General features: G+C 41.6%; 1 protein-coding gene across 1 annotated transcript; it reads left to right on the top strand.

Moving 5' to 3' along the window:
* Positions 1-1232: 1232 nt before the first annotated feature.
* Positions 1233-23708, top strand: OPRM1 (opioid receptor mu 1). Its single transcript, XM_059469090.1, has 4 exons — positions 1233-1546; positions 15272-15624; positions 16567-17087; positions 22929-23708. Exons 1-4 carry the CDS (start codon positions 1233-1235, stop codon positions 22965-22967), a joined length of 1227 nt encoding a protein of 408 aa, XP_059325073.1. The 3' UTR covers positions 22968-23708.
* The last annotated feature ends 1571 nt before the right edge of the window (positions 23709-25279 follow it).

The following is a 25279-nucleotide window of genomic DNA, read 5'->3' as shown; positions in this document are numbered from 1 at the left end:
ATTATCAGATATACATTGAAAGAGTGTGTGATCAATTCTGCCACTGTTACCTGCCCTGAGCAGCACCGGCTCCCACTGCTTGTGGCACACGCACATGGGTAACCCTTATACTGAAATGCCAGGGATTCTGCATCTTTCTCTTAGGTTGCTACTTGCATCTTCTCCACTTTTGTCATTACCACTCTTGAAATAGCGGGAGCTGCTCTGCACAGGGTGAGCAGAACAAGTGCGCATCCATGATGAGGCAGCGGGAGCAATCACTGCTACTCTGTCACCTTTCTGTTCACCAGGAGATTTTTTTTTTTCTGCCTTACCAGGGATCTCTTCTGATTTCATTAGTGAGACAGTAAATGAGCTAAGTCCTAATAATCAGCCATCAGGCAGTCCTGCACCTCGGTACTCATTTGGAACAAGTGATCAGGGAAAGGTGCCGGTGAAAACAAACGGTGCGCAAATTAAGCACCCAGTAACAATGAGCGTACGGTTTCGATGTCGTTCTTATCTGTGTTATCACATCTGATAACAATCACACCAACACTGGGGGAGAACATTCTTGGAGCTCTGAACAGAAGGTCCTCTGAAAATCTTAAGGATCCTTCAGATCCGAGTAATTTCTAAAGGATAATTCTGTTCACAACCACCCCCTGCGAAGTGTTGCCCGAAAGTTCGTCACCTTTTAACAAGGTTCTGTTATCTCTATAATCACTGAGGACATCGTTTTGCCAAGACGATAATCACTGATCTCCTCTCTGTGCACCGGCCTTTATCTCGCCAAGTCAGTTTCCCCCGCTTCTCTCTTTCCGATGTTTGCCACCGATGCCTGTGGCGCTGGGCAAAGGAGCACTTTAAGCGCTTTGCCTCCAAGTGCCACCCGCAGGGGAAGCGAACACCTCCGGCGCGCCGCCCGCTGCCCCCCGCAGGTGCGCCCCGCTCGCCGCTGGGGGCGGCCGCCACCGCGTCCCGCGGGCCAGGGAGGAGCGGCGGCGGGCGGCGGGCAGCGGGTGCGGGAGGCGGCTCCCGCCGCTCCTGCGGACACGGCCCCTCCTCCGGGCCCGCCCCGCCCGCCGCGCACATGTGCCCGCAGCCAGCGGCGGGGCGCGCCGTCGGGGCGGGCGGGTGCCGTCGCCGGGCCGAGACCGCGGCAGCAGCAGCAGCAGCGCGGCGCGCCGGGCGTCCCTGGAGCGCGGGGAGCGAGCGGGGCAACGCGCTGAGGCCGTGGCTGTCAGACAGCCATGGCTGTCGCCTACCTGCTGGGAAACGGGTCCGCGCCGCTCCTCGCCGGAGCCCTGGAGGTCCCGCTCGCCGCCAACGCCTCCGCCTGCCGCCCGCCCTGCCCGGCCTGGGGCAACGCCTCGGCGGCGCTGGGCTGGAACCGCTCCGAGCCCTGCGGCGGCAATGGCAATGGCAGCGCGGGCGGCGGCGGGCCCTGCGCGCCCGCGGGCGGCGGCCCCTCCGTGGTCACCGCCGTCGCCATCATGGCCCTCTACTCCGTGGTCTGCGTCGTGGGGCTCTTCGGCAACTTCTTGGTCATGTATGTCATCGTCAGGTGAGTGCCGCCCTGCCCCGCCCCGCAGCCCACGGCCGCTGCCGTCGGGGCGGAACCCCGCCGCCCGGAGCCGGGATGCGGGACGGTGTCCCGGCGGGGATGCTGCGGCCCCCTCCGCCGGGCAGCCCGTAAAGGGGTGCACTGGGGTTGCGGAAGGGCGCAAGAAAGGGAAAGGGAAGGAGGTTTTTGATAAAGAGCCGGAGCGGGTGATGGAGGAAGAGAAACTTGCGGTGGAGCAGTGAGGGGCGGCCGGTCCGTCAGAAACCGCTGCGCGTCCGAGGATGTTCTAAGGACCCTCCGAGCTGCCCACCTCTGCGAGCGGCTCGGGCACACGGGGCCTGAATCCCGGACTTGTCCCCTAAGGAGCGAGGATTTAAAGGGACTGTAGCCACTGCCTGTGAGCGTGTATGGGCACGGGCTGGTGCATGGATACGGGGTGGTAACAGGGATAGCCGGTACACATCCACCTGCCTTTCCACCCAGCTCTCCCAAATGCACGAACCAAATGTAAATGGCACTGCTTCTCTGTGGCCGTGTTTGGAGATCCTCTGCCTCATGTCTAGATTTATATGTGTATATTGAAATACATTTGTGTACATATATTGAAATACATGTGTACAGACGTACATGTGTATACACATGTATAAATACGTATGCAGTGATCGCCACCGCTTTCTGAAATCCCGGCGTTCCGACTGTGCTGCGGCGCTTCGCAACTTTCTCTCCCGCAAGAGAAAAAGCCCTCAGTGGGGCTGTTACAGATCAGATCACGCGCGATAAATCCATTGCCCGTAAATGAGCGGAAAACGAGTGAGCGGGAGATGAGAGAGGCTCCCCTGCCGGCCCGGAGCTGGGCAGGTGGCTAGGTGCCTTCCGTGGGGGAACACTGCCACCTCCCGGGAGCCGCGGGACGGCGGGGCTTGACAGGACGGGGCCCGGCCGAGCTCATCTCCCTTCGTGGCTGCTCGTCGTTCCCAAACCAAGCATCCATTGAGCCCTGGAGGGCCCAGCGGGCGCTTTTAAAGGGGGAGATAGGAGTGGCCCCGGGGCGCGCTCCGTTCCTATCGAGGCATCCCCATCACTTCCATTTCCCCCCCCCGTCTATAGCGTCCGTTCTCCCTCTGAGCTCCGCGCTCCCCGAGGAGTCGGGGCCGCAGGAGCCGGGCTGTCTCTTGGCATCCCTGGCAAACCAGCGGCTGCGGGCGGCTTTGTGGTGTATGGATGCAGAGCGAGCAGTGCCAGCTGTGGAAAGCCGGGGATGAGGGTCGCGGTCACCGTGGGGTGTTGCAACAGGGATGTCACTGCAAAGCCTGTGCATCTGGTGGACCCAGCGGGAACATAAGTGATACCCATCAGTGGTTCAGACTAGAGCGGTTCAGAAGCCTTGTGGTTTAACTGTGCTTTAGAGGCTGCATGCACAGAGCTGGGGAGATTGTCTTCTGTCCTGTGGTTTTGGTCAGTCTGAAACTCAAGCTGTCTGTGTGAGGATACATCTGCAGAAAGGCTTCTGAGTGGGGGCACGACTGCAATCACCGTAGCAGTGTTGAATGCATTCCTCTGGGAGGAAAAGCAGATGTACAGTGTAACAGAGACAGGATAGCTGTCAGCAGAGAAATATGCCTCAGCTTGTCCCTGGAATTATGTATTTATTATCCTGGGCATAACCCTTACTAGGTTCATATTTCTTACAGTAATTAATTGAATTACACTTGCACCACAAAGCCAAATCTAATGAGGCACTTGTATTTAGATTCCTATCTAATGAAAGCATCTTTCCCTGAGATGGCAGCTTACAAACAAAAGCCAGAAGCAATCGGAGAAAGCAAATATATATTTTCATTTTACAGAAGAAAACACAAATTAAGTGGCTTGTCCAAAACCATCAGGAATTTAGGGCAAACCCCACATCTCCTGTGCAAGAACAGCTTTTGGTATGACAGAATTGCTTCCCAGTTAGCACCACAGCTGTTTAGCAGTTGGGATGACAAGGACTTTTTATGCTAATGCCTGAATAGCATCTGTGGCTTAAGCAGCATAAAAATACATTCCTTTTCTGTGCTTCTCTGCACGTGTAGTGTATCCGGTCAGCAAGAGGGAACTTAATGATTTAGTTCCCGCTGCAAGCTATACTAGCTTGAAAGTGTTTCAGATCATGGAATATGATGAAATGTGCTCCCGTTCATGCCTCCCTGCATCCAACTACATGTAAGAGGCCAAAGTTTCACTGGATTGAATTTGTCATCATATAAAACTCCCCTTCTTTATTTGTCTTTCCCATCATGCCTGCTCAGGAAGAGCAAAACATTGAACTTCAAATTAATTGTGAGAGGAATTGAGGCTACTAAAAAATAAGATTTTTGAGTAATATTGGTACCTAGTTTGTCTTGAAAATACTAGGAGTTGGGAGGTAGGTGCTTAGATATTTGAAACTGTCCTACTCACCTTTCAGAGTCCAGCCCCAGTGAAAGCAGCAGTGACTTCAGATCGAGTGTACTGCATGCTGTCATCTCATGCTTGGTTTCTTTGGAAATAGTTTTAAAACAATTATATCATTCTTATAAACATTATTACTCTTAAAATTTTTCCACATGAGGCCAATCCAGGGGTTTGGAGCCAGAGTTGTGCGAGTGCTGACCTGGCAGGGAACTATCATTATCATGGACAATGCCGCTCTGCTATCTCTGCTGGGACAGACAGAGGTCAGAAAGCAGATATGTCCAAGGAGGGGTTAGAAATGTATTGTGATTATCAATGTGAAAAGAAGGCTCTTCCTGCAAACCAGACTGACCAAATGCATTCCAAGATTTCCAATTTATACACATTACATAATAATTAATGTATTTTCATCCACTCTCCTCATCCTTCCAAATGGTTCCTATTCAGCTGAATGCTTTCATCCTTGAATTAATATTTAGGTGTTTTATATGTAGTATGTGAGGCTTAACCTCCTTTTACTATCACTGAAGTGTTCCCTTTCTCAAGTACCAAAAAATGCCTTTAAGTGACAGCAGCAGTAGTTTAATAGGCTTTACTGCTAGTCATGAATTTCCTGTAATCTGAAAAAATCTATAGATAATTTTTATCATCTGTTTTCTTCATGTGCTTTGTGTAAGTGTAAATTACTAATATGAATACAATGTCATGCAATACAATTATGGCTATATCAACAGCAAATGCTACTTCTACCTGCTGTGGAATACAAGAAGACAGTGTGCAATTAGTAACATATGGCATTGAATTAGTTTACACAGTAATCCAAAGGCTTTTCTGGCTTTCTCATTGAGTTGGTGAGATATTAGTCTCACAATTAGAGCAGAAATAACAATATGCCTTGTGATTAAGGCAAGAAAGCTGCAATAGAGCCTAGATGAAAAACTTAAGCACTGCAGGTCTGGAAGAGAGGAATAGCTCACAGAGGCCCCAGTCCTCCTCAATCCAGATGCTCTGGGAGAAATGTAATTCCACCAACAGCCACTGAAGTCACTCAAGTTCAGAGTGATTCCTCATTTGTTTTGCTATACATTTTTCACATACCATAAACAAACAGGTCTCAGGTTCTCTGCAATCCTTTGTACGGGAAGGAAATCTCTTTTTTTCATTGAGTAAATTATTATACTGCTTTAAGGAAAAAGAAAAGGCAAACAGGGAAAGAAGTTGAAGAAATACTCTCTCTGAAATTAAGAGAAATCTGTGTGTCTCAAAACAGCCTCTTAATAGTGTTTTGAAAAAAAAAGAGCTGTGGCTGAAGCATCATCTAATCTGGATAGACTGTGCAGCACTAAAAACTCTGGTTCGGCCGAGTTCACTCACAATTCAGAAAAACTGTTTTGTTAAGTAGAACAGGCAGAGTTTAAATTTCAGTTGTAGAAATAATTGATAGCACCAGAGAAATAAATATTCTCACACATGTGCACAGATGTGTGGACTCCTTTTAGAGAAAAAAGAACCCTGGAAATTATCTCAAGCTTGAAAGTGAGTGAAGTAAAACAAGTGTTTCTAAAAAATATGTTCCTTGCAAGGTGACATGGTGTCATGGATGTTGTATGTAAGGTGACCTTCAGCATCCTTTGTAGCAGCACAGATCAGGGAGCTTAGTAACCAAGAAGTGCATAAAATTCCTGCTTTTCTTTCCTGTCCACAGCCTCGTGAACCTCTCTGCATTTGCACAGCATTGCTTGTGTGGGTGTCCTGCCTCTTCCACTGACTGCAAAGATTCCGCCCCCGTGCTAAGAGCTGAAAGCCTCAGCAGCCTTTTCCAGTCATGTCAATTATGAATTAATACAGCTCACAGCACCAGCCAGAGGAGACCTGGGGACACAACTGAGGGAGCACTCTTGGGCAGGAGCAGCAGAGGAGCTGAATTAAATCAGCAGCATAGCAAGGGGCTGACCCTCAGCATCCTGCCTTACAGAAAGGCAGGTGTCCCTGTTTGCATACTGTTTGTGACAGAGTTTACCAAGCTTTGCTAGTGGGTAAATGTTTAACTAGCAAGCAGCTCCCCTCCCTCCCCCAAGATGAAGGAAAGCAGACAGATAAAATGGAATGTATACCTTTATATTTTTTTTTAATTATGTTTTTACAGACATGATGAAAATTTGACCAAAAACACATGAGGCTGCAGCCTGGCGGTAACACCCATCTCAGTGAGGAAGCAGAGACGCCTGAGGGATGAGTGAGAGCTCTGCAGCCCCAGACTCATCTCCAGAGCCTGTGCCTGGCCCCAGTCCCAGTGAAGCCCTGCACACAGGACAGTGTGCCAGGCCCAGGTGCACAGACCCTCTGGCTCTGCCAGTGCCTGCCACCAGGCAGTGCTGGGCAGGAAACAACCGCTCTCACTCTGTTTGCCTGTAAAAAGCTGTTTGATCCCACTGTACTTTTCCTGGAGTGACATTATGGTAATGGCTCCCATGAAAAAATAGTGTTAAACACTTCCTCTTTTTTTTTTTTTATTTCTTTATAAAAATAATCAAAAGTTACCAATTTTTCAAGGCTTCAGTAGAGGTAGAAAATACTGTATGCACATATTGCTTACATTACATAATTACTAGCAAGCTAATGACTAATGAGCTATGTAGCTAACATAATCCTGAAGTACTGCTTTATTTAATTTTAATTTACAGTGTTTTCCCAAACCATAGAGCATAACTTTTGCTGAACACTGTGGATAAGCTTTTATAACTTTTCTAGATCAAAAGGTGACATATTTACAAAAATACCAAACATAGCATGATGCAAGTCCAAATGTCACAGAATCATAATTTAGCTCACTAGCCTCTTTTCTAGCCATAGCCAGCAGCTGGTGTTTAGTCACAGAGTGGAAAAAAATAGGGGCAAAACTGTGTGAGTATCCTTCTAATAGACTTTTAGACTGCAGAGATTTTCTGAGATGCAGTTTGCATCAGTATTTATTCAGTAGCGTTTTGTGGACATTTCTAACATGCAGTATTCCCCAAAAAAATGAGGATCAAAAATAAGATTGGAAGAAGGTCACAAAGACTGCCACTACTAAAACAAAATTGCTTCAAAACAAACGTGTGAAGCATTTTTATGGATTTCAGTTTGGTTATTTTTAAGCTTAGGTGTTATAAGATGGTTGTTGTAGAGATCTTCATTAACAGACATCTTCAAAAAATTATTATTATAAAACTTGTTTCCACTTAGAATCGTTATGATTCTAAGTGGAAACAAGTTTTCAGTGCTTGATAATTCTCTTCAAAATACAAATACGCTCTTGTAACTATATTTTTTAAAAATCCAAAAGCAACTATTTTCTGAATTGTTGTGCTCAAGTTAACCTCAAAGAAAGCTCTTTTTATAACCATCTTTGTCTTCTTTGGTTTATGTCATGCAGTTTGGATTTATGGTGTTGAAAGTGGGAATATTATAATTATCTTTCAAAGACCTCTAGTCCTTTTTGGAAGTGGGCTTTTAATGATGTTCACTATCAAGGAGTTCCACAGCTTAGGCAAGCTGTGATAAGCATTCTCATTCATTCATTTAATGTTAAACACTTCTAAATTTTATTTATATTTTCCTTTGAATTTACATGATGAAAAAAGGTAGAGATGACGATGCACCATAGCTAATCAAATAACTGTGAAGGACATGAAATAGATTTTTTCCACCTTCTTACTGAGAAGTGTTCAATTATCAGCTATAAGATCTGGTATCTCAGATCAAGAATAAAACTTCAGAACAAAAATGTTTGTGTAAAATGGAACATCTCCTCCTGTTTGTGTTGTGTGGAGCAGTTCCAACTGAGTGAAGTCTCTATTTTAAGGGAGGCAGGGAGCAGCACTTGTCACAGTGCTGATCTTCAGCCCTGGGATGTGCTGCCCCTATAGAAAAATCATCTAAGGAGCCAATTACCCAAATCACTCTCAAAAGGTTGTGGTGTTTGTAATTCCCTCAGAGCCACAGTTTCAGACACAATCTCATCCTGATCATGTACATACTGAGTCCATGATTTCAGTACTTATATGATGATTTATACTTATATGATGATTTGTACTTATATACATGGGTTCAGGTCTTTTCACATATCACATAGTTGTGCTCCTTCTTCCTCTCATGCCAGCTTCCACCATTACCTGCTTTCCCCTTCTCCCCACATCACAGGCAAGCCTTCCTCCACATTTATTCTCTAATTCCTTTGTCTCACCTCTGTCACTTCTTTACAGATCACAGTCCACAGCTTCAGCAGATGATCCCAATCTCCTGCATGCAAGAGGCCATACCTTGTATAGCTGGTGTTCTTTGGTCTGTACAGTGTGTTTGGCCTGGCCTCCAGCCCATGCCACCTCCCTGCTGCCCTCTGACCAGGGGCATTGCTTACCTGCTGCTCCCTACCACACCTTTAGGGATCTCACATCTACTAGCATTAAAACTGTCTTCAAAGGCTTGCCTGCCTGCTTCCCTGCTGCCCAGGGATATTTCATGTACAATCCTTATCTCAGGTGATCAATCTGCAGATCAGGAGTAGGGTACCAGCACCTGGAAACCAGACAAAGTAGCTGATAACTTGTTCCCTCTAGGAAAATGTCACCACATTATCTGTTATCAGAGGTGTAGTCAGCAGTTTTACTCTCAATCACACTTCCCTGAAGGCAGAGGGGAAAAAGTGAAATTGAATATACTGACAGTTTTCCTTTATATGTCTTCCTAGCGAAGCAAAAGCTTCAACAATAAGCACCTGCTGCTGGATAATGGAAATATATTGAAGTTAGCCTTTTTAGCACCATTGATTTATTTCAGAGAGATATGTTACACAATAACCATGAAAGCAATGACCTTTATTGGAGACCCATATATGCCTCAGCCCCAGGCAAACAGAGACTCAAATAAAAGTGGTTTAACAAACAGGCCAGATTAAGTTCTGAAATAATTGGCAGGTAATTTTCCCCCTGTTCAACTAGGCTGGAAGGGAAGGAAGTGTACCAGCAGATGACTGTTTGTGCACTGAAGCATACTTATTACTGTCATTTGTTTTTTAGCATTAAGTAGCTTTTTATGATGTCTGGGGAAAGCTTGTTTTATTTTCTCCGTGTAGGGACTAAACTCACTGGCCTAAACTAAATAGCAGAAAGAAAACTTCTATGTTATGCCTTTCAGTAGCCAAAAAAAAAATAAAATTGGGAAGAGCCACAAAGACAGCAGCAAGTCATTTTTAGTCCAAAGTCCATCACAGAAAAACAGGATGAGTCAGATGCCCTCATAACTCCACATCATTTCCCAAAAGACTGGCACTGAAGACTAAAGGTGATTCTGTCTAAAAGGCTTTTGTTTAGCTCACCCTCTCCCAAAGCTGAGGTATGAGATAAATTCCTGATGGGTTCTGAGTACCAGAAAAAATGAGTTGTGCTACTTCCCAGGAGGTGATGTGCTCTGCTTGTTTCTCCTGCATCCTGTAAGCAAATACTGCTGGATCTGCACCTGCCTTGGCACTGTCCTGATGAGAGGAAGGGATAATCTGGGTGGGAAGTCAGAGATGCTAACAAGGTAACCCATGGGAAGTCAACTTTGGTGTCATTCTGGCCAAATCTCGGTTGTACCATGGATTAGAATAAAGTGACAAAGCAGTGGGAAAACAAATTTCTAGGGAGAAAAGAGATAGCAACTGAAGCAGCTACAGTGCAGCAGTTCCCTGCCCTGTGCTCAGGCCCACACTGACCCCATACATGCTCAGACTCCTTCAGAAAATGGACAGACCTTGCCAGTGAGTGAAGGAAGGAGAGAAAGCTGCTCTAGAACAATGTGTGTGAAGTATGACTGAGTATGTCAAATAACTCTTTGATCTTAGATCTACTGGACTCCCTCAGGATGTCATGCCCTGACACCTAAGTGATGCCTAGTATTTTTCATCTCTAATTAAACCACCATGACAGGTCACAGAAGTGAATGGGTAGCACTGTGCTGGGAGTCAGGATGCAAGACTTTAGCAGGAGGGAACAGCAACTGCTTCTGTCTCTCTTAAAGGCAGCAAAAGCTTCCTCTCTCTCCCATTTCAGCCTTTACCCCCAAACTCAGGATGGGTGCAGGAAGTAAGTGAATGTGGTGCAAATTGCTCAATTTCATTGCAACCAAGTGTGAATGCTTTCAGCTCTATTATACCTTCTTAAGGCTTTGTTTCGTTTTTCAATTTGTTGTTGGTTTGGTTCACTCAGGGCTTACTGTGTTGAAATTACAGCCTTACATCTATTTCTTACAGAAATAAGATCTCTTAGCAGAATATTCATCAAAAGGATGCAGAGGTTGTTAACCACAGGATGGCACTTCCAATCTGGGTGGCCTTACTGCCTAATAACCTATCAGGGTTGTGCACAAATTTATGGTGCTTGTAGCCATGGCTTAAGGAAAAAGCATTCCGAAGTACCCATTAATAGAAAAATCAAAGACTTAAGTTTTCAAGGTAATTAAATCATGTGCTCACAGACAGGAAGGTCAGACCTATCCAGAATATATATGACTTCAAAACTTTTAGTAGGTTACAGCCTGCCACAGCACATGTCTTAGCTGTGGCTGAGATATAGTATGGGTCTTTCACTCTATGGAGACCCATTACTGTGGGAAGAAAAGGATAATAAAATAGATGGATGTCAGTAAAGTCCCTTTTGAGACCCTTTAGCTCAAAGGTACTTTCCAGAATGTGGCTTGAGAGACTTCATTTCAGTGTTAAATTTTAAAACTGGATTGACAGACAGAAAAAATTTTCAGGTTTTTACAGACCACCTTGAGTAGATCATGACTTTGTTCAAAGCTTTAAGGGCTCAAGAAAAATTGAAAGTACCTGATATCTCAAGAAAACATGCAAAAAATCCCTTTTTCCTACTGTTTTTGAGTTGCATTATACAAGGTACACTGAAACAGTCATGGGGAAAAAAAATTAAATTGATTCAACTAGGCATACTTCACATGTTTTTAATCTTGCCACCCAAGACAACCTCAGCTAATCTAATGTATGCACATAATGATTCTTCATTTGTTTAACAAGTCATTTATGCAAGAGGAACATGAATTTGAAATGCTAACCTAATCTCCAGCATCAGGAAGAGTTATGTCAGGTTGTCTGTATGCAAGACCTAACAGTTGGCTGTTGTTTCTTTCAGCAGCCAAACCATTCTTGAGAGTGACTGCTTTCTGCAGTGAATCTCCAGTGTTTTTGTCCAGTTTTTCATGTATTTTGTGCTGAACTTCAACACAGATCTTGAAGTAGTCTTTGTCTCCAAATTAGAATTCTGTAGGCAAAACCTTGCATGCCTTTGTGCTGCTGACAGTAATTATTACCAGTCTGTCATCGACCAGCCCATTCCATTTCCTAAGTGCAAAAGACTTTCTGCTTTCCTCCTCATTGATGTTATTCAGAGAGCAAATTCTTCAAATTAATTTGTAATGTTATGTATTATTCTGAGCTGCATCATTATCATTAATAATAATCAGTATAACAATATAATAATAATAATAATTTATCATTATTATTTTTATTGGTGTGGTATTATTATTATTATTATTATTATTATTATTATTATTATTATTATTATTATTATTAATAATAATAATAATAATAATAATAATAATAATAATAGTCTGTATTACACTGAACTAAATGTGGACCCCTCTAGCTTCTTTGCACCAGCCCAGTGGTCCAAGGATGCTGTAAATCTGATCTGATCCAGAAGGGCAGAGGAGAGGATGTCTCAACAATCCACATGGATGTAAACCACTTGACTAGGGAGCAGTAGGGACAAGACTACATCAGTTGTATAGACCACAATAGCACTATAAAAACTCTGTGAGGCTTAATTAAGAGTCACAGACATGCTCACATCTCTCCTGTTGCATGAGAAGTGGAAGGGAAGGTGCTGTTACCCTTGGGAGCCAGAGTCTCTCTGAGATTAATATGGTGAATGATTAACCTGGTGAAAGTTTTATTTGGTTTACAAACTACAAGTTGCCTGTGGGCAGACAGTTGAGGGGTCCATTTCAAGGCTTTCTATTAATCCTTGAATGCTAGGAACATGGTGACTATCTGAGCTGAATTCTCACTCTTTTCTCCATTGCTTTTACTTATTCCAAGCAAATCTCAGGTCTTCAAACTTGAAGTCTACTTTAAAGCTTTGTAGGATTGAAGATAAAGACAAGGCTGAGCTTTCCCTAAAAAATTAGACAGACATAAAGTGTATTCTTACTGTTGTAAACCTGATTTATCATCTACTATTAGCAGCAAAACAACAGTTTTTGAACAGATATTTTATAATACAAAACCTGCACTGGGGAAATTAGAAGGGGTATACTAGTAGGTGCCAGTATTATAATGAGCATAATTGATTTGGATATATACCAAGAGCAGTATTGCACTAAATATTCACAAAAAGTCCCCAGTTCATCACATTCTATTAGTTTTTTTCCTTGCAGAGTTGTAAAATAAAAGTAAGGCCACCCAAAACTAACTTCTGTCTTCACTTGCAAACTTGTGTGTTGTGCAGAATTTAACAGACTTGATGTTTTAGATGCTGAAATTTCAATGTAGTCTAAATACCAGTATTCAGATTTTTATGAGTTCACAATTAAGATTTTTTTCTCTATGTGTCTGTTAAATTTTAGATTCTCTAGTAAGTTTGAATGAAAGTGTGAAAGCAGTATCTTTAAATATTGCATTTATAAATTTTGGTATTACTAAGTCCATCTCAACTGTAGAAGTAGAATCACATAACCATCTGTGTCTGGATAATGGAAATATTTGTTCTGCTTGTTCACATAGGTAGACTGATACCTTAGCAAAAAGTATAATAGCAGCTACGTTTGAGACTTTGAAAAGCTTCATTTTGACTGACTGTTGCTTTTCATGCTGTTAAAATTATGTTTAATCAAGTGCTTTGGTATTTATTTGTTCATGCCAAAAAAATAATCCTGGGAACACTGATAATCTACTAATTTAGAAAAATACATGTTTTTCAAAATGTACCTTGCAGAAATAAGCCCCTTATAAAATCTTTAAATATTTCGTGCAGAGAAATGCCCATAGAATTCACTGAAAAGAATATTGTAAATTTCAATAGGCTTTTGTTGATTAGGCAGCAGGTGGAGGTAAATACTTTCTATCACCGTAAGAGCTCTGCTTCTATTCGTTGTAAGAACAGCATGATTAGAAGTACAAAGATTACAGAGTACAACAAGCAAAACCCTTCATAAATGGTGTATAGAGGCCATTAAATAAAGCAAGTCCAAGAACTTTTAAACTTAAACTGGCAAAACTGAAAATTAGATTGCAAAACTGAAAAATATGTAGTATTTAAGTGGGATAAGCCCCATGCCCAGTGAAGAAACTTTATTCTGTTTATTCAGAGTGTTTTTCTGTCCATCCTCTAACCTGAAAGTCATTTACATATTGGTTGATGGTTTGGGCTTTTTTGCTGCATCAAGCATTCCTTTTAAATCATAATGGCTTTAATTACTGCTGACAAAGCATTGTCATTATTACCTGAGGAGGCGCTCTGCAGACAGACCTGTCCCAGAATCATGTGTGATGGCAGCAGCACTGAGCAGCATTCCCAAGTGGGCTTTCTTGTCTAGCTGTGAAGAAGGCAGGCAATCATCCAAGGTCTGAGCAGGGCTCAGCAGCCCAGGTGAGGGCACAGAACCCTCATCACCTTTGAGAGCCACTGCCCCTCTGTCGCTGTCCCAGCCTGAGCAGATCAGGTGGGAGCCAGCTGGATATGTCTGCTCACAACACAACCAAACCTTCAGGTCAGCTCTGGACAAACCTTCAGCTACTCCTGGATATCTCACACCTTTGGAGAGATACTCATTTTGATAAACCACAGAGCTTAGTACTGGATAATATTCAAAGCAGAATATAAATGTTGCTGCTTTCATTCTCATCTGGAAGATTCTACAGCAAATTGCCCGAGAAATATTTTCTTCTCCTTCCAAACAGTTTTTAGAGCTGTAGCTTTTATTGTGTACCTCTCCCACACTGCAATCCTGTACATATTCCCCAAGTTCCAGAAGAGAGAGTTGTAGATGCTTGCAGCATCTACCTCCTCCTATGTTAGTTACAAACTTGTTATATAAATGGAGTAAGGAAAGTTTTTACAGGACTTTCAGAATATGGAGTTTATTTACAACTTGAACGTATCATATTCAGATCTTACTTTCTCAAGGCAGCAGTCAAGATAGCGTTTGTATCATCTTGAAAATCTGTTTTAAAAGCCACCCTAAATAAAAATTAGGATTGTAAGTGCCTTCTCATGCTCAGTGCTAAAAATGAGAGAACAAATCCAGCATCAATGACTTCAAATGTTCATCATAAAAGCTTTCTAGGTCCATTCAACATGAAGTCTGCATTTCTGCACAGTCCACCAAAGAAAAGTTCCAAATGCACATTCACTACACAATCCTTTCATTGGGATTTTTTGCCACTGACTCATGTTCTGAAGCAATCTAACTCAGAGAGATAAAACCCACAAAATTATGTATTTTACGTTTTGCTTTCCCTAGCAGGTTCCCTGACAAGTCTTTTGAAATGAGCTATTCCTCTTGAAAAGCACTCCATAAATTGTAAAATATTTGATCAAACACTCTTCTTATTAGTTTTGCAGAAATGGAAGGAAGTTTCATCAAAAGAGCAAGCCATCTGATCCCCCAAAATCCAAGTAGCCACAGGGCCCAGCAACCTCAGCAGCGATCAGGGCAGCATGAACATTACTTAAATTGATTTTTTTTTTTTTTTTTTTGTACCACTGCAAAAGTACAGCATCCACATAAAAAATGGATCTCAAGTGCTGCTTATTTGAAATTACATCATTACTACTTCACAACAGAATGAATTTTCTATTTCTACAGAACATAGTTTTGATATTTGGCACGACATCAGCAGGTACAGAAAATCTATCCATGTAGTACAGTATCGGATCTGAAAACATACAATTTTTTCATCTTGTCAATTTGTTAGCATCTATAATATTGTTTCTTCTATTTGTATCTTTTTCTTCTGCACAAGTTAAATTAATCTTTTTTTCCTTACGCCCTTTAGCTGATGTCTCACTGAACTGCCAACATGGAGGTGAATCATAGCGTGGTCATTTCTTTAAAAGCAGGAAATGTGATCTTTGACAGTATCTAGCACATTATTGTACAGAAGCTTTTTATAGATGATGCACTGAATTTGGTTTTATTTAACAATGTCATTTGTGGTCACTCACATGCTCTGCCAATTTTTTTTCCTAGGTACACGAAAATGAAGACTGCCACCAACATCTATATTTTCAATCTTGCATTGGCAGATGCCCTAGCAACAAGTACTCTGCCATTCCAGAGCGTGAATTACTTGATGGGAACCTGGCCATTCGGTACCATCCTCTGTAAGATTGTCATATCCATAGACTACTACAATATGTTCACCAGTATCTTCACTCTCTGCACCATGAGTGTGGATCGCTATGTGGCTGTTTGCCACCCAGTTAAGGCCCTTGATTTCCGCACCCCCCGAAATGCCAAAATTGTCAATGTCTGCAACTGGATTCTTTCCTCTGCCATTGGCCTGCCAGTTATGTTCATGGCAACTACTAAATACAGGCATGGTAAGTCTGGCTTTCATTCCTAAATTGAATACTCTACATTTCAACTCTTTTCTGCATTGTTTCACTGTATTGTAGAGGCGTTGAATTAACTTCTGACCTCCAACATGTGTAAAGGAAGTATCAGTGCAAATGAGCCCGTTCAACAATTTTGTATCTGACTGTAGTTGACTGGACAAGCAGTACCTGTGATCTGTGTTTTACAACAAGCAGCTCCAGCTCCTTCAGTGGGTTCTTGCAAGTCTTGCAGTCCCACTCAGTTACTGCAGTGTTTGGAAAAGCCAATCTGTGCCTGCCTGCCTTCTGCTGTGGCGCAGTTCTGCACTGCCCTTCAGCACAGGAGCCTGTGCTTTACCCAGGATACTCCCTCTGGGAAGCTGACAGTCATAGATATGTTACTCTCTGCCTGGCAGGACATGATACAGAGCAGAGAGCACATTCTGGAGCACTGGTGCTCCGAGACCTTCCATAAAGGGGCAGTGACAGCACGTCAGCATAAATCCAGACTCTCCACAGTGCATAGTTACCAAGTGTCATGGCATTCTCTTCCCCATTGCTCTGAAATGCACAAACTCTCAGCATATATATGGTGGCTTAACAATCTTTCTTTTCACCATGTTTTATACTGAAAATGAAAATCAGTCAAAGCTTAAGCATATGTGACAATTCAATTATTTTCCTTGTTTATTAGCCATTAAATTCCAAGCCATAATGTGCTAAAGAGAACATGTTAATTTGGTTTTGTTTTCCTAACTCAAGCTTCATGCACTCCATCCTACCAATGTTTGTGTAAATGACAGGTCACAGATTGCTTCATTTTACACGTTTGCTTAGGTGTAAAGTCTTCATATATTTGCCTACGATATTTAATTAAAGAAAGGATTAAAAAAAAGCAAATAAAAAACTGACCTGAATGTTCTTCTCTGCTGTTTTCCTTTTCCTCAGGCTCAATTGACTGCACCCTTACATTCTCCCACCCTGCTTGGTACTGGGAGAACCTCCTGAAAATCTGTGTGTTCATCTTTGCCTTCATCATGCCGGTGCTGATCATTACGGTGTGTTACGGGCTGATGATTTTACGCCTGAAGAGCGTCCGCATGTTGTCCGGCTCCAAAGAGAAGGACAGGAACCTGAGGAGAATCACCAGGATGGTTCTTGTGGTGGTGGCAGTGTTCATTGTATGCTGGACTCCCATCCACATTTACGTTATCATTAAAGCCCTGGTCAACATCCCAGAAACTACTTTCCAGACTGTCTCCTGGCACTTCTGTATTGCTCTAGGGTATACAAATAGCTGCCTTAATCCGGTCCTTTATGCGTTTCTAGATGAGAATTTCAAAAGGTGTTTCAGAGAGTTCTGCATCCCCACCTCCTCAACCATTGAGCAGCAAAACTCCACCCGAGTCCGACAAAACACTCGCGACCATGCTTCCACTGCCAACACTGTGGATAGGACTAACCACCAGGTATGACTAGCAGTGGAGATGTCATCTCTGGATCCAGGCCACCCGCTTGGAGATGACATGTGCTCTGAAGTTACCACTTACACTGATTTGTAGCTTTTGGAAGGTCTGAACACTTTCAAAGTTGTGTTTGAAACTGGTGTATGCATACACAGAGACCCCAGTCCTGCATGGTGCTAAGTTGTTCTCTGCCTTGCTTGTTGCTCAGAAGCCAATGGTTCTAAAGGGTACCTTGAGTGACTGGGTTCAGCGTGCATGCATGTACAAAGCACATTTTAAAAAGTGTTTCACTTGCAGGGTGTTTGCAACAGGTTGGAAAACAGATTTTCCTGTTCATACTCCTTGTCTGCTGATGGAAACAGGAGTGGGACAGAATATAGATCTCTCATCTTCTCCCATTGCAACAGTGAATAAAAAGATAAAAAACTGTGCATGTTCACTTTGATTGATGTATACAAAGAAGGCCTACCTGGCCTTGCTTGTCCTGAAAATCATGCAAGGGGTAGACCAAGGCTTGTCTACATGCAGTTCTTGTGTCAGATAATTATGTGGTGAATAAGGTGGGGTTAGATGTGTATATATATGTATATATAGATATGAAAATATATACACACATGTTAAATACTAATGTGCCATTTTGCCATTTCAGGTATACCAAGAAAATACCTTTTCCATGTAGAAAAAGCTTTTAAGAAGTAGGGATTTTATGGCACATCAGATGACAAGAGTTGTTTCTGGTTTTTTTATTCAGCATATTTTTGCATCATGTTTGCAAATAAGCTGTTTTGTACATGTTCAATATCCATGGTCCTGTGCTTAGTGTTGAGATTTTCCAAGCTTCATCTCTCAGCAAAACAGGAAAGCAAATCTTAACATTCATGAAAGTAACTCAAGCATATTGCAAGCACTAAACTAAGTCCGAGTTGTCTCTGTAATTCCTTAAAAATAAGAACAAAAGGCATAAGCCTGTTTCATTCCTTGCTGTATCACCTTTCAGCAATATACTCAGGTTGCTCATGCAACAGTTTCTCACTGCTGCCACTTCAGCCACAAGCTGGCTGCCTCCTCCAGGTGCAGAACTCGGGGGCTTCTTGTGAAAGCAGCTACCTGCCTGACACTCAGCTGCTGCCAGATAGCCCAAATAAGAGAATTCCCATCTCCAAGGAGACTAAACAGTAATTGCACCATAAAAGAGGAGGGAAGTCTAAAGGGAGAAGGGCTAAAGCGAGAAGCTTTATTAAGCATCAACAATTGGTGTTGTTCACCCATGTCTGACTCATCCATGCCAAACTGTGGCCTGTGAAATCAGCAGCTGCTCAGTCTGGTGGTGAGGCAGAACCGCCAAACTTGGCATAGGTGCACATATATATGTACGTATGTATGTATTGTAGTATTTACTAGGTGTAGCAAACTACTACATTCATCTGTTAATAATGCATTTGTAATCCTCAGTGGAGTCAATATTGTGCTTGTGTCTGACAGCAAGATTGTATTTCTGTCTGGTACAATTCCAGCTTTAAAGAGTGCAGTGTGTATGCACCCATTTTCTACATTTCGTTGTGTATCTTTATATTACTTCTAGGAGAGCTGTAGCCTTCTAAATTTCTACCCATAGGAAAGATTAGTGTGTACTAGGTACTGCCTAGAGGCTGAGTGGAATAAAATCTGTTTGCCTGAGCACAGATTAGAAGGTGATGTTTCCCAGAGAGATGTTTCAGCCTACACCACCAAGAGAGACAGCCTGCTGGGGCAGGGATGGAGCAAGCGAGTGAAGTGATCTTGAGAGTGGCAATAAGGAGGAAGCTAGTTGTAGGAGCCGTGGGGGAGGTCGCATGGTCGGGACAGACGGAGACGAGATCTCTTTGAAGCCAAGTCGTATAACTTGCAGTTTATTGCAAAGGGCGTGGGTGCAGGGCCCTGCTGGGAGCTGCCAGCCCCAGCTTGGAGCAGGCCCGAGAGAAGAGAGGCTTAAAGTGTAAGAGAGTTAAAGACAAAGGTTTAAGAGCGGAGAGCATGTAGAAAGGAGGGGGTGAAGGAGTGCAGAGGTGAAGACAAAGAGACAAAGAGAGAAAAGGGCGCGACGAAGGGCGCGAAAAGAGATAGAGCGAGACTAAGAGAGAGAGAAAAGAGAGATAAGAGAGCGAAGTTCCTGTTACAATACATTTAATCATCTTCTGTGTTGAATATTCAGATTCTCATTAACCAATCTACTACAGCATGCATATCCTATAACATTTCCATATAACCTATAAGAATCACTACATTACCATACTATGTTCACATTTTAAACCCTAAATCTTACTCTTTGGGCCCCATCTGCCAAGCTGCAGGGCCTGCTCTGACTCTTAGGCCTGCCTGCTTGCAGAGGGAATTGTTTCCTCCAGGGGAGATCACATTCAACTGGTCACATCATTGTTTTGTTCAGCAACTAAGGGATCTCAAAGGTTGCTTTCATTTCAATCTCGCTTATAGTTTCTATATTCTCAAAATCTTTTGCCAGGCAGTCATATTTATAAGGCTTTCTTGTTTCATCCTCCCCAACAGCTAGTCCTATAGTTGGGTTCTTTGCTGGTTAGGGTTTGTTTTCTCTTCAGGGAATAGTGATGAAATTAGTTATGAAGAAATCAAGCATATGTAAAGAGCAGGAAAGGGAAGGATGCTGAAGGGAAGGGGAAGAATGCTGAAGGGATGCTGAGAGGAAGAATGTTGAGGAGAGAGAGAAGCCTAAGGAATGAGGTCCAAGTGTGGCAGTAAGGATGGAAACTGAAGCAAAGAGCCAATCTGCATGGAACAAAAAAGGTGTGTGCAGAGCTTGAAGAAATTGTTGGACTGCTTTGGTAGCTGTTGCTAGCAACTAATCATTAGTTTTCCCCAGAGCCAGGGAGAAGAAGCCAGCCCTTGGTAGCTCAGGCAGTCACAGGTGGTGGATGGGACTTTGCATGTTCAGGTATTTGAAAGACTCTGAAGTGGCCAACTCCCATTCCCTCCCCACCATCCCTGCAGTCCTTGCTTTGGCAGCTGCTGATGCCAGATGTGCTCCCTGAATGCTGACCTGGGCCTTCTCCCTGGAGTTCAGCTCAGCAGCTGTTTGGTACAATCTTTCCCACTCTCCACAATGTCTGTGGAATACATTGACAGCAAGCCATGTTCAAAGCTTAATATTAAAGTCAATTTATCTTTTTTTTCTCTTGCAAACATTGCTGTAAGGGACATTTTTGATATCTGCTTTTATCAGAATGAGAGACAAGATTGTTGAACTAATCTACACTAAACAGATTCTCTGGAATAGCAACTAAAAATGTAAGACCTAATATTATTAAACACAAAAGTCCCTAGAATGAATGAAGCTTTAGCTCTCAGAAAGTAAAAAAGAAAATAAACCCCCAGACAAACCAATATTTGCTCAGACAGTGAGATTCTGTAAATTCTATAGACAGGGTATTCTTTTTACAGGTAAGTGCTTTCTGTGAAAGAAAGTTAGTTTGTGTTCCTATTGATTGAGGTATACTGACAAGCTCTTTCTTGTGTAGACAAGGCCTTGGAGAGCATTTGGCATGAATTCTAATTGCAAGGCTCTGTAGTACTTGGCACATTTCATACAATTTTCTAAGAAACAGATGTTCTACAAGTTGCTTTTTTGCCAAGTAAAAATTCTTTTCTGCTGCTAAATGAGAGCTGCAAGGCTCAATCACATACAGCCTAACACTCTTAAAGCATTTAAAAGCATTTAGAGTTGACACTTTTAAGTATTTAAGTTGTTGGAAGGAACAACAGTGTCTTCTACCAGTTCAAAAGCACCAACAGGAATCATAAATATTCATATTATTCTGAGTTAATAAAGTGGCCTTGGGCCTACTCTGTGGCTCCTTGGCATTGCCAAAAATGTTTAGATTAAGTGCTTATAGTTTTCAGGAGGGTTTATGCAATCTTATAAGTGCATTTGCATAGAGAAGGAGTGATGGAATCCTGGGGGGAAAAAATGCTTGAAAAGCAAAACTGCTTTCTTTGAACTTTTCTCTATGACCAAGTATTGGCAGGGGAGGGGAATGGAAGCCCAAATAGAAGCCTTTGCAAATGGGTGAGGGTTTTTGATGTTGTTGACATTAACTGACTCATATCAAAATCTTGGCAAGTGTATTGAAATGGCTTTTACTTCAAATTCTCAGAGACTCTCTGCATCAGTTTATCTCTGAGATAAAAGAAGGTTTAATTTCTTGAATTTAAAATCAATTGATAGTTATTTTCCCCTGAAAACTGAGTTTTTGCTAGGATCTATGTGTTAACAATTAAAAATCCTAAATAATTAGGGAACTGGATTATTAATAATTATAGAAATCTGAGAAATTTAATTTGTTTCAGTGATTAGTTTCTTTGTGACCCATTTTTATAGCTGCTTTTATAGCAGCTTCACCTGAATGCATCCAAGCAATTAAGGAAATTATGTATAGGCACATCTTTGGGACAATTTAGTGTGTAACTCTTCTTTTCAATTTTAGCTTCTGATGCTTTTTTGTCAACTACTGAAATAAGTTTAAATGCCCTAATGGAAACTGTAAGTCCTCCCCATATGTTGAAAATGAAGCCTCAGATATGTTCAACAACAAAAGGCTCAGCCCTGAAAGCTTTGCCTTTACTGGCTGGATTGGCAGCCACATGTAGAAATCAAAAGGATATTGGATTCAAGTATCAAGTTAAAACAAGGAAAAATTGAAAGCTAGTTTCACTTTGATTAAATGAATGAAATAAGTGTTTTCTTACTTCTTAATTTTCTTTGTGCTAAACAACCCACTGTGAACAAACGTGGGGAATGCTGGTGATTCCTGTTGCAGAAACATGAAAAAAGTTGGGCAGCTTCTTGGCAGATTCACATCTATCTGTACGAACAGAGAATGGCCTTCCTGTGTGTTTTTAGAAAGTTAATATTTCTCCTTTGTGAATTATATTGTATTTCAATAATAATTTTAAAGTACCAGTTTCGTAAAAGCAAGATAGTGACATCTGGTGAATCTCTGGTGAGAGAGTGACATCTATGAAATATCTGTAATAGATCCTTAAAACTGGGTTTTCTTTTGTAGCTGATATGCGTTGAGATGGGCTCTTTGTGAATCTCCAGGCTCCATCCGTGTCTATGCCATTCCATAAACCCTTGATTTGCAGTGTGTCCCACTCAGCTCTCAGCAGGTTCTTGTACAAAATTTGCTGAGCAAAAAGGGGCTGCAGCCTTTCAGGATGTGCCATGCAGCAAGCAGGTTTTCTTGGTGAAAACATCTGTAGTGCTGCTGTGCCTGCATGCAAGTAGGACTCAGCCTACTGTGGGAGACTGTGGGCATGCAGGGCTGAGGGATTGTTGGGTTTGTTTGCTGATGTAGGCCCACCTCACACAGAATTTAAACTAGACTATAACTGAAAATCCAAAAGTTAGACATTGTTCTGATATGAACACAGAATGTGTTCAACTAAAGCACGAATTCCCCTGTAACAGCTACAGAAAGAATACAGAGAGGGAGTGAAATTTTTCTGTGCTCATGAAATTCATAGAGAGTTCCACCCTAGAAAGAGAACAAATGGCTTGATATGAAGTATATTCTAATTCAAATTTCAGACCTACTAATGTTTCTTTGTGATCATTTCCTCTGTTGCTTCAGACAAAAGCATAGCCTTGCCTTACTCTGGGCTATGTGCTCAGCTTTATACATCAGAACAGTAGCTGCAAATGAGAAATAAATTCCTCCTAAAAAAACACACACACACACACGCACACACACACACACACACACACAGAGACTTGTGGGTGGGAAGATATCAAGCAATTGTTCATTGTATTTGCAATTTCTTTCCTTTCAGTTGGAACTTCAAGAAGCTGAAACTACTCCACTGCCGTGACAGGGTCTCCTGCTGCATGGCTCTCAGAGCAGTTGCCACTGCCACAGTGTGCTAGTGGGAACATGTAGGATTTGCTTTCCCTCAAAAAATAAAATACCACAGAGGAAAGTGCCTGCTTTTCCAGTCTGTCAAAAATTGCTTCTGCAGCACATCTGCATTGCACTTAACAGAAGCATGAAATGTAACAGCGAGCAGAGCCAGGAGATGTGGGGGCCTTTCCAGAATCCAGTGCTCAAAGCATTCCTGTTTACCAGGAGCACATACATTAGTCTAAAACAAAGCTACTGTGCCTGTAGCAACCTGATATGCTCTTGGTAAGTTATGGTGGTGTTAAAACAGGTTGGAAACAAAAACTCAAAGGCTAGACAACCATAGTTTGAAAAATAAGGTGAGCTTTTGAGGATGGAAAATAATGGGATATGAAGTTGTAATAATGTTGGGTACACTCTATTTACTCTTAAAATTTATTTGTAGAGGTGTTTTCTGTGCAGATTATTTACGTGCTGAAGTCTCATGAGGTCATGTAGAACAATACATTTTTAGTTCAAGAGGTCTTCTCTTGCAAGGGTTGCATGTTTTGCAGTTTCAAAGGAAAATTTTTTTTCAGTGATCCCTTAAAAAAACAAAAAACAAAAAACAAAAAAAGCAAACCAAAACAACCAAAACAAGATAAAAAAACCCAAAAAAGCCTCCAAGCTTCATCTTCTCCTTCTATTTCACATAAATTAAAAAAAAAAACAACTTTAAAATCAAAACAATGAGCTATCACTTTTTCTAAAAGATAGGAGTAAACGGAAGTACTCTACATTGTTATTGATTGTCAAATGATCCCCAAAATAGCATAGATTAACATAAATTTCTTTGGGAATAAAACTGCAGCTGTAAGCCTGTCACAGCTTGCACAGGCTGATGATGTCTTCTCTTTCAAGTAGTTTCTCAAATTTCAGCTGCTCTGTCAGCAGCATTTTCAGTTTGTAAGTAAACAACAGCCCTTATGTGAAGTACTTGGAGCAGTTAATGCATTAGACCTTTTTAAAAAAGAAATTTTAAAACAGACATCTACTTTTTCTTAACCAAACTCACAGTATGTTTGCTTTTCTAATTAACATGATACAGTCTGCATCTGCATTTTGTATTAGCTGCTAAAACACATTAAGATTTCAGGAAGAAACAATGTGCTGCAGCAAATGCCTTCTTAGCTGTTTTCTATTATGAAGATTAGAAATATCCATGTAGATAACTTGTGGTTCAATGGTATTTTCTAGACATTGTTTGTTACTTGCTCTGTAAATAAATCATCAGTAGTTAACTGGAGGAAAATTGTACTTTGATGAATTTAAGTGTATTCTGAAATACAACTATATGGAACAGGGGTTTTTTTTGTTTGTTTGTTTTTTTCATTCTGCAGCCAAAATATATTTCTTATTTTCATTGTTAAAGTCTGTGTAAATATAAGGTTATAATGTGAAATTGTTTGTTTCTGCCATAGACTGCATAATAAAGATTGAAGACCAAATCCTTGCAAGTTGTAAATTAAAGGATTATTTGAGTTTCATCACTGTGTTGCAGCTAAATATGTAGCCTATATATCAGCAGAATATGAAGCTAGATATAACAGAAGTGCCTTAATTTTTTTTCTCTTTCTGTTGAAAATTCAACTGTGTGGTCATATGAATTTATGTTTAATTTTGTGTTAGTTTAGCTGTATCACCTCATAGCCATCATTAAAGTTTAAACCAGAGTCATCACCATTCTAAGGGGTTTTGCATCTAATTTTTAAACAACATAAGATAGGCACTTAGAATAAGTCAATACCTTGTTTTGCACCACACAGCAGTATTATTTAAATAACAAAATCAACATAGAATTCACTAGATTTAAATGCAGTAACATCCTATGACATCATTTCTACCTGATGGATTCAGAGCAGTCTGACATGCTCACATACAACAATCAAAAAATTTTAAAAAATTGAATGAATATTTGAAAAGTCTAAACTGATAGACCAAAAATGTGTTTAAGTAAACTTCAGAGCATAGTTTTGTGGGCAGTCAAAAGTTCAGCTTTCACAAAATTTACGTAATTAATTGAAACCATTATTTCTTCTTTACTTTGCATGAAGCACAGGCAAAATACTGTGACTTGCCAGCAGATAGCCAAATATTTTTATGGACATTTTCTGTTTCTGCAGTCCAAAAATTGAGAAACCTGACTGTAAATATGTTTAGCAGTAATAATGTTGTACCCTTGATGGCTTAAGGATATGAGGAAGTAAATTTTATTAGCAGAGCACTTGCAAAAAGTAAGAAAAA

The sequence above is a fragment of the Ammospiza nelsoni genome, chromosome 3 (assembly GCF_027579445.1).
Source record: "Ammospiza nelsoni isolate bAmmNel1 chromosome 3, bAmmNel1.pri, whole genome shotgun sequence".
Classification (NCBI taxonomy): domain Eukaryota; kingdom Metazoa; phylum Chordata; class Aves; order Passeriformes; family Passerellidae; genus Ammospiza; species Ammospiza nelsoni.
The sequence above is the reverse complement of the archived record's forward strand: the minus strand, read 5'-3'. Positions and strand labels throughout refer to the sequence as shown.

What these genes read in the sequence shown, in the direction of transcription:
- OPRM1 (XM_059469090.1), top strand. Translation starts at nt 1,233, where the DNA reads ATGGCTGTCGCCTACCTGCTGGGAAACGGGTCCGCGCCGCTCCTCGCC. An exon ending in GTCATGTATGTCATCGTCAG is followed by an intron (nt 1,547 to 15,271) that starts GTGAGTGCCGCC and finishes TTTTTTTCCTAG; the next exon opens with GTACACGAAAATGAAGACTG. An exon ending in AACTACTAAATACAGGCATG is followed by an intron (nt 15,625 to 16,566) that starts GTAAGTCTGGCT and finishes CCTTTTCCTCAG; the next exon opens with GCTCAATTGACTGCACCCTT.